At 52.5% G+C, this 9,124-nt stretch overlaps 1 protein-coding gene across 1 annotated transcript in view; it reads right to left on the bottom strand.

Moving 5' to 3' along the window:
• C2CD2L (C2CD2-like) overlaps positions 1-6,552 on the bottom strand; it is a gene marked incomplete at its 5' end in the record, with an annotated part of 10,274 nt that extends 3,722 nt beyond the window's left edge. Inside the window, 10 exon segments of the mRNA XM_009870553.1 lie at positions 203-374; positions 671-798; positions 1,386-1,450; positions 1,965-2,021; positions 2,023-2,083; positions 2,249-2,366; positions 2,968-3,084; positions 3,989-4,099; positions 5,893-6,012; positions 6,457-6,552. Of these exon segments, the coding sequence (XP_009868855.1) occupies positions 203-374; positions 671-798; positions 1,386-1,450; positions 1,965-2,021; positions 2,023-2,083; positions 2,249-2,366; positions 2,968-3,084; positions 3,989-4,099; positions 5,893-6,012; positions 6,457-6,552 (1,045 nt within the window).
• Positions 6,553-9,124: the final 2,572 nt, after the last annotated feature.

Here is a 9,124-nt window from a genome sequence, read left to right on the forward strand (position 1 = left end):
CTGCTGCAAGGTGCGCAGGGAACGACGACGATGCCCGCGGTCCGAGCCAGAAGCTGGAAGCGTTGCGCAAGGCACGGGTCTGCAATGACTGCGATGTACGACAGCTAAACGCTTTTGCTACCGCCTGCCCGAGCAGCCTCGGGAACATCGCAACCAAGTCTGTGCCCCTTGCTACATGAGGCTCGTTGCAGGGCAGCCTCACCCAGTTTGCAGTCCGCCTTGGGCCGGGACTGAATCGTGGTGACGGTGGTCACGATGGTGCCGTCGGGCATGATGGTCCGGTCCATCTCGACCTTCTTAGTGGGGGTGATGCTGGTTCGCAGAGATGTGGCATGCTGAGCATTCAGAGATGCAGGAGACTCTTGGAACAGCAGCTACAAAGAGTAAAGCGCAGGTCAGGCAGGCTCTCTTCCTTTCAGATGGAAAGGCAGGCGTACAAGGGACAAAAGCTACCGCTCTGGGCACCGAGGAGCCATCCTCGCTACAGTGTCGCTTGAACGGAGGGAGGCTCTGGGACCGAGGGCCGGGCAATGACTCTCCTCAGCCTAAGAGTCTCCCGGTCCCTCGTGACGAGCCCAGGCTCAGTCACGCTTGTCTCCGGCCTGAGGCTCGCATCGGGAAGGCTTCCGGGGCACGCCTTTGTGCTGAGCTTAGGGAGTCGTGAGCTCACCTCAAGCATAATGGTAGGTTCTGCCGCCATTGACTTTCCCGCTCCCGGGGCCAGCGAGCAGACCTGTCTCCCAGACACTTGTTTGCCCAAAGAATCAAGTGAAAGCGTGGTATGTGCCAGGAGCACATCTGTGAGAAGGAACAGGAAAACAAAACACACCCCATGACCTCAGCGTCTTCAGATGTATCCCAGGCAACCTTTGCTTTTGAGATGCGGCCCTGCAGACCATTCTGAGTAGCAGAACTCCGTAACCCCGGCAGCTCCCAGGTTCGAGGCGGGCAGTACTCCTCCCCTCCTCTTTACCTACCCAGCTATCACCTCCCTTAAAGAGGTGGCTGTTGCACGGCCTCCCTCAAAAATAAACGTTGCCGTTAGTCCCCGACAGAGCAAACGGCCAGAGTTATGACCCTTCCGCAAAGCTTTTCGGACACACGGGGACAAATCGCCCATCCCTCTCCTCACTTCAGGGTGAAGACGGGTGGGCGAGGAGAACCTCACCCCGTGTTCCAAAAATGCCAGAGTAGAAACATTTCACCAAGAACAGACTCCGGAGTTACTTCCCCACAGTCAGAGGCTCATGTGAAATCAGACACGAAGAACGCTTTGCAGAGCTCATCATACACTGTACCGACGCCGCAGGCTCAAAGCACAAGAAGTCTCTTAGGCATTTTTGTCTCCCCATCTCACGATCCATCTTAGAGCTTCCCGTACTCACTTGCCCCTCCATCACTGCTCCCCAGCACCTGTAGCTTTAGCTCTTTGCTTCTAGGCCCCAACTCCCTGTTGAAACAGAAAAAGACAGTAATCTTTGCAAAACGGCCATGGAACAAACACTCCCATTCGGTATACTCCCTCCCTCAAATCTCAAGCACCTAGTCACCTTTCCGAAAGCTCCATATGCGTGCGCTACGGCGGAGGACAAGATAAGGGGCAACAAACTACGCAGAAGCGAACTCCGGTTAGTGTCCCTTGCAGGGTTGCGTAGGCTGCCTGGGGAAGTCGAGAGAGCAATCTGCCTGGAAAGCTGGGATTTATCGCTCCAGGCATTCTGTACCTGCCGCTCCCATGTGCCACCCACGATGGGGGCTTCTGCCCAACCGGTTAAAACACAGCATCCGGGGAGCGGGAAACACGTACGCCAGCTGGAGCTGATGTCAGCGCAAGCACACGCTGCCCTGCAGCTCAGATTCGGCCTCTGTGCCATCCGCACCCGTTACCGACACCCAGAGGTAACGACACCCAGAGACCGTGACAGTCTGTCAACACTGTGCCAGCCGGGAGGGCAGACACTTACAGAAAGAGCTCCTCATTCCACTCCATCTCTGCCACGGCACCGGCACTGTCGGCTGTACCTCCTCCGTTTCTGCTGCAGGGGGCTGTCCAGCTCTGCCACGCAGCGTATCTCCCCGATTCCTGCAACAGAGGCACAGAGCGCACGGGTGCACTCATCAATGAGAGGTGGCGGCTCGGCGGACGCGCACCCCTCTTTCCCATTCAAAGCCACCCAAAACACCCGCTCGCTCCGATCTCGCCAACTGCACGCTTGCCCCTGCGGATTAGCAATGTTTGCACGCTTACCTCTCTTCCCCTGGCAGCCCAAGTTCAGCACTCGAAGATTCCGGAGCAACAGCTTAGAAGACAGAGGGGCTGCTGCTGCTCTGGATGGGGACTCTCGAGTCAACTTATTGCCGAGTACCTGAGGAACGATGAGAGCGAGACCGGTGCCTTTATCATTGACTCGCCAGCAGCCAGATGTGTGACGTTTGTCCTCGCTTCAACTAAGGAGGTCCTCACATCAACACAGGGGAATACCCACAAAGCCATCAAGAGATGCTGTGGGTTCCCCGGGCTGTTGGCCTCCGGCAGGCCCCCGTGTTAGTCCAGATGGGGAATTTAAGGCAGACGGAAAAAGACACGGGCAAGAACATGCTTGTCAGCTGCCAGATGGACAACGGAAGATGACAGACCACGGCCCGGTCCGTGCCTGACGAGGCTGTCCTGGACGAGGCGTCGGCATTCAGCGCTACAGAGAGACTGCCAAAACAGATGCATCTCGGGCGGTCCGGCTCCACCTCAACTCAGCTGGCCCTCAGCATTCGGGAAACAAGGCACAAACAAAGCCGCCCTTCGGAGCAGCAATTTCCCTATTGCCTGCATCTCAGTATCCCAAACGCCTTTGACGGCACGGGCCGGGATGCGGCCACTGCCGAGTAGCGAGTCTCGACCGTCGGATTCCTGCCCGAGCCCCGGGGCAACAGCGTTTGAGGTGTGAGAAAGACACGAAGAGAGAGCCTTACCGCACCGGCTCCAGCGGTGCAGGCCTTCAGATTCACCATCATGGCCGGCTGCGTGCTGACAATGGTATCTTCGACCAGATCCTTTATGGTGGACAAATCCGCTCTCCCTTCTTTCTTCTCTCCACAAATCAAGAGAAATGCAGGAAAGTCATAACAAGGAAGAAACAATTTCTCCCTATACTGCTCCAATTGCCTCTCGAGCCTCTAAGACACCACACAGTTTCTCATGGCAATAACTTCCCCAATACTCTTCCTATACCCTGCCCTCGCTTTCCCCAGCGCTTCAACCTTCCCTGTAACTGCTGTAGGCAAACGTAAATCATCCACATGAGACAAACTATGCCTCTGCATCTGTAGTCTACCCATTGCAAATGTGTAGACTATATAGCTTTTACAGTTTGCCACACCCTCACCACCCCATGAGGTTGTACTACCGCCATTTTGGGAGAACAGCCAAATTCTTACATCTACTCGGATAGAACAGTGAGGGTGCCAAGAAAACAAACAAATTAACTGACCTATTCAGATCACAGAAGTGCGAGCACATTCAGCCCGTTAAATTTCTAACACTCACAGGTTCACAGGCTAATCTCTCAAAAAACCCACAGGTGAACAAAACTGACCGACCAGCCAAAACAATCCCGCCAAAACACCCCAAACAAACAAATGAGCAAGACTAGAACCAACCCAGCCCATTTTGCAGCTCCACATCTGACAATGGCACGAGGACCCATGTAGACAGAAAACCTACTTTGCTACGCAGACTCCCGTTCAGCCGCTTCTCCGAATTCGGACAACAGACGGCGGTAACACTTTGGCCCTCCCGAGGATGCGCCGTTTTGACGGAGCTGAGCTAGCGTCGATTCCAGGGTGAAAGAAGCCCCTCCCTCGCCCTAAATGGCCACGACGACAAACTGCCAACCTCTCCCCTCCATAGTAGCCTTCCTCCCGGCTCGACACTCTTGCTGCCCCTCCCGCCCTTCCTCCGCTTGAGTCCGGCCTCCCACTGCTTGCCGCTCACCTCACGAGGCTGAAGTCTTGGAAGAACCGAAAGGTTTAAGTTCGGTCTGCCCTCGAACATCCACGACACTAGGAGACCTTCGTTCTGTATCTCCTCCAAGTGGATCTCCACCTGACCCAGAACAGATACCCATAGTCAGGAACACTTTTTGTTTCCATCGGATGCTTTTTGTCCCACTTGAAATTCAGCAACCGAAAGGCCCTCATGCCAGCACAACGATAAGAGACGGAACACAAGAACGCAAGCGGTCCTGGGCCTACGGGAAGAAGGAGCTGCAGAAGCCTCATCGCTCTGTTGCTAGATCTAGCTTCCTCGCTGCCTTTGGACGCTCAGGTGCCATCAAAGGAAAAAACAATAGGTTATTTCTTTGGCTGAAGAAAAAGCCTGCGGGACGATGCGAAAGAGGAGCTGGGCACCGACATGGGATATTTCCCAAGCTACGCCAATTAACCGCTGCAAAACCTAAGCACGACCGTTTGTAAAGTTGGCGATGCGTCTCTAGGATCGAAAACTCATTCGAGTCCAACGGTCTGCAGCGACAAACCAGACTGCTACGCCATCCCGTAGTCCAGCTGAAAATTCACATGCCGGTACGCCTGAGAGGCCTGGTTAACGCAACAGACAGGAACAGGCTTGACCCGCTATCGCTAGTGAAAACAAGGGAATGAAATTGAACATCCTTCTAAGGAGACTGACAGACTGGCATTCATTTACTATGAACACCAAAGGTCGTCAGTTGAAAGCCACAGTTCTGGGACACGGGTGAGTCACCGCCAAGAGGTGCATAAAAGAGGAGAGGCCTACTTAGGAATACGTACTTGAAGTATTCCCACCGACAGACATACGGTAACCTTACTGCTTCTCACGATGCAGCAGCAAGACCTCGATTAGAATACCGCACGCAAGTCTCCAGGAGAATAATCACCCCAAAACTTCAGCAGGCACAGACAAGGAGACCTAGAAAATGCAAGCAAGCAGAAGAGCAATAGGATGAGACGTGACAAAGGCCACCCGCAGAGATGAAAAAGTGACCACAGTTGCTGCCAGCGACTAGACAGCTGGCAGGCACTCTAAACGCCGAGGGGAGAGAGAAGCCACGGAACAGAGGCGCAAAACTGAACCGGGACAATCTGATGTCAGTTGAAAATTTTAATAAAGCTTCCGAGAACAAAGGGGTATTGGAACAATCTTCCAACTGCAGTACCTGCAATAGCGCGGGATTGGCTTCTGCGACCGCAGAGTTACTTCTAATTTCACCTTGCCTGCCAAAAGCGCAAACAAGCACGGGGTCTCCGAGCGAGACGCATCAAGCTGTTCTTCAGGACAGGAACAAAAATCATATTCCAGAGAAGTAAATCCAGCCAGTAAGTGACTACAGAGTTACCACCCGTTGCAATTTCACAGAGCTTCGGTTCCGGAAGAAGCACTTCCAATATTCAATACACAGAAAAATTCTGTCCTACGCTTGTGAGGGTACTAAGGGGAGCGCTGACAAGCAAAGAACTCCTCACCTGAGGTTTCTTTCTCATATTAGCCACCAGGACACTACGACTGCACGGGCCGAACCTTCCCCTGTCTGCGGTGCCACAAGGGGAACTGAACTCTATGGACCTTTTGCTTTTTAAACGCTTAAAACCACAGTACAGTACGCTGTCATGTCTCAGACCTCTCTGGATTTTGTTACGGCTATGTTACGTAGCCACGATCTGCAGAGGACGACTTGGGAAACACGACTCAGCACACAGATTGGGAATATTTGCCATCCTGCCAAGTGTTAGTGACAGCACGATGCTTCTTCCGACATCACGAGGCCTTTATTTGCACTAAACCGAGTCTTCCTTCCTCGGTCACCGTGAGGTCAGGTAAAAGAACAAGTTCCATGGCTAGCTTTTCACGAGCATTACCTGAGTCTGCAGTGCAGCCAAAGTGACATGGTAGGTGTCCACAGAAACGGCGGCTGGGGACTGCTGAGTAACAGAAACGGGGAACTTCACAACTTCAGCTGACAGATGGCAGTGTAGCACCTGGAGAGAAAAGGAAGACAACAGGCTGATACCCTGAGCTAGAGGCAGCCCTGTGATGCAACACCCCTAAAAGCAACAGGCACCCATCGTGGCAGAAACGAAACATCAGGCTTACAGCCAGATCCAGTTTCCTGCCGTGAACCTGCCATTTCAGGCTCCGTACGCGAGGCGGTGAAGACATGCTGGTGATGCCACTGTAGGACCTCGATATTCAGGCTCGGCATCCGTACACCCCGGCTCCACCAACACGGCCTCCACGGAGCTCACGGATGCGCAGCCCCAGCGCCTCAATCTTACGAGCCCGTCAACCGGCTTCTGAACCCAACGACAGGCCTCAGCTTGTTCCACCGTCCCCATCGGGCAGGCCCTGACAATCTCCACAGAGCATGCTGTCGGTCAACCGAGAAACCGCACGCCACAGAATTCAGAACAGCAAAGCCTTACCATGCGGTGGTCCGACTGCTCCTTGCACGTCACCCGACTTATATTTGCGGCTGGTGGCAACTGAGGACTCTCTTCAAATGTGACCTGCACTGAACTCTACGAAAGGAGAACTCCGTTAGTTCCCAGTGGTCAAGGTATCCCAGAGAGTTTCAAAGAGGATGAATGACTCTGACATGAGGCCCCAGAGACACTCCAGTCTGTTTCCACGACAGGTGGCAGGGGCTCTCGGACACTAATCTGACTGACGTATGTACTACTCCCCAAAGAGCCACCTGCCCATCAAAAACTAAGCCTCCTCCTCCCAACACAGATGTGAGGCAGCTCTCCCAGTGAACAAATTTCATACTCGAAAGACTCAATGGAGAAACAACATCAGATCACTCCCTGCTGCACCATACTAGCAATGCCTGCTGTTTCTTCTTCTCGGAAGCCTCCTTCACCAGAGCCGTCTGCTTACCCACCCGGCTCGGTCCAGAATGTCAGATCTGCCCTTTCTCTCTGTGACCAAAGCCTCGGCCCAATGACTCCAGTATATCAGCAGCAACAAGCTTCTGTCCTGTTCTTCCCAACACTTCCCAATCTCAACAAACTGGGAGGCTCTGGCCAACTTCAAAAGATCTCGTTATCCAGCCCACTCGAAACGACCCACATGCACGAGGTAGCATTCATCTACATACACCTCAAGGCAGGGAGAAAACACAGAGAAAGAGGAAAAAAAAAATGAGGAGCCAGGCACACGCTTGAGAGGCAACTCAGCCCCTTTAAAGCCTTTGCTCCATTTTAAGGCAAGTAACTTGAAATCCAAATGGTTTGTGCCAAGAGCCTGTCATACTCACAACCGTCAACTCCTCCACAATAACTCTGCCATTAAAGCCAGCTTTGCAGGGTTGCGTTTCCGTACAGCTTTCTGTCAGCTGATGCAACCAAAACGAAAAAAAAGTGACAGCAAAAGGGCCAAGTACAAGCCTACCTGGGAGAAAGTGAGATCGCTCAATTCTAAGCATGTATGTACCCCCAGCAGGGGGTGGAGTCAGACTGGGAGTGGGGAAGGAGCCACCATCAATTGCAACGAGCGTTATCAGGCCATACGTCCCTTCTCTCCAACAAGAATAGATTCATAGGAGACGAGGACTGGGGGGAGGGGACCACAGGGGAAGGCTTCTTATGGCAAGGCCGGTGCACTTTCAGCAACGGAATTGCCATCTGTTATAAACCAAGGTTTACCCAAAAACTACAATGTGCTGCAAAAAAAAGGAGATGCAGCCTCCCCTTCGAGGTATCGGCAGACGGCAGGACTATCCTTTACGCAACTTCCTTACAAAAACAAAACAACCGAACACATATCCAGCGCAGAACAAGTCTCCTGTTCTGCGCTCTTCAGAAGGCGCTCGTGGACTACGCAGAGAGCGCAGCGGTCTGTCTGAGGCTAACTTCACCTAATCACGCTGAACTTTGAAAAGACCAGAGAAGTACTGGCTGAAAAAAAAAAAAAGAAAATCATCAGCGCTTTTATATTATTAAGCTCCTACTCTCTTCTCATTTGGCAGCCTCCTAGATCGCTTGAAAACACAATTCCCCAGGACACGCAATGAAGTTACGCAGGCTTGCAACAACCGAGACTCAAAAGGCTATACTTCTTCCTATACTTCAAGGATAGCTGCAAGTCCAGGCCAAATGTTGCGACACAATAACTTTCTATAGGGCTCGCAAAGTTTAGCTGCAACTGATGTCACCACTTGAATAGCTACCTCGAACAATGACATATTTCCACTTTGGCTTTGAAAGCGTTCCTTAAGTTCAGGGCCCACCCTAAATCTTCCACCTCCGTCCCCAGATGAAATCTGGGTCATTTCTTACACACGCCCAAAAAGATTTCTGTTCCTTATTTCCAAGGCTCAATCATTATTATCTCTTTCATAGTTTATCCCATTTGACAAGGACCAGGGGGCTGAGCGCTAGAACTCTGCAGCTCAAAAGCAGGCCCGTGGCAGGAATGGAATGACTGAGAGAAAGAGCTCCAAGACAGAGTATTTTTCCAGTTAAAGAGATGTAAGCAGCTCCAGTTAACTCCTGATCTTATCCAGAATCCCACATAAGACACAGTCATAGAATCATAGAATGGCCTTAGCTGGAAGGGACCTCAGAGATCATTTTAATCCAGCCTCCCTGTCGCCAGGGACGCCACCTCTCGACTAGATCAGGCAACACATGGGGACCAAACGGGAATCGAACCCGTGACCTTAGCGTTGTTAGCGCCACGCTCGCCTGACTGAGCTAACCGTCATCCCTTAGGGTAACCACCTGTGGTCGTGCTACACTCCGACATCCGCTTTCCTGTCCTGTTTCCAGTCTAGATTTTAACTCACTTTGTCAAAAGGGGAGACTGTTCCAGTCTTGTTGAAAAAAAACTCAAAAAAAGCCCCTGCCTTGCAGGCAGCACAAGCTATTCCGCAATTACAGCCACATGGAATCGGCGAGGCATATTCTCCTTTGCGAACTTCAAAACTACAGACCAATACAACGGTAACGCTGGGAGACGAGAGGGAATAAACATCAGCACGTTCGCAAGACGTCGCTGTGAAACCTCGGAGCGGCTTTATCAGACCGGGCTCGGGCCCTGGCCCAAACCGCGGCACACGACGTGTGCTGCCCGACGCCGACCGCTCCG

Source organism: Apaloderma vittatum, unplaced genomic scaffold (assembly GCF_000703405.1).
Source record: "Apaloderma vittatum isolate BGI_N311 unplaced genomic scaffold, ASM70340v1 scaffold24735, whole genome shotgun sequence".
In the NCBI taxonomy this organism is placed as follows: domain Eukaryota; kingdom Metazoa; phylum Chordata; class Aves; order Trogoniformes; family Trogonidae; genus Apaloderma; species Apaloderma vittatum.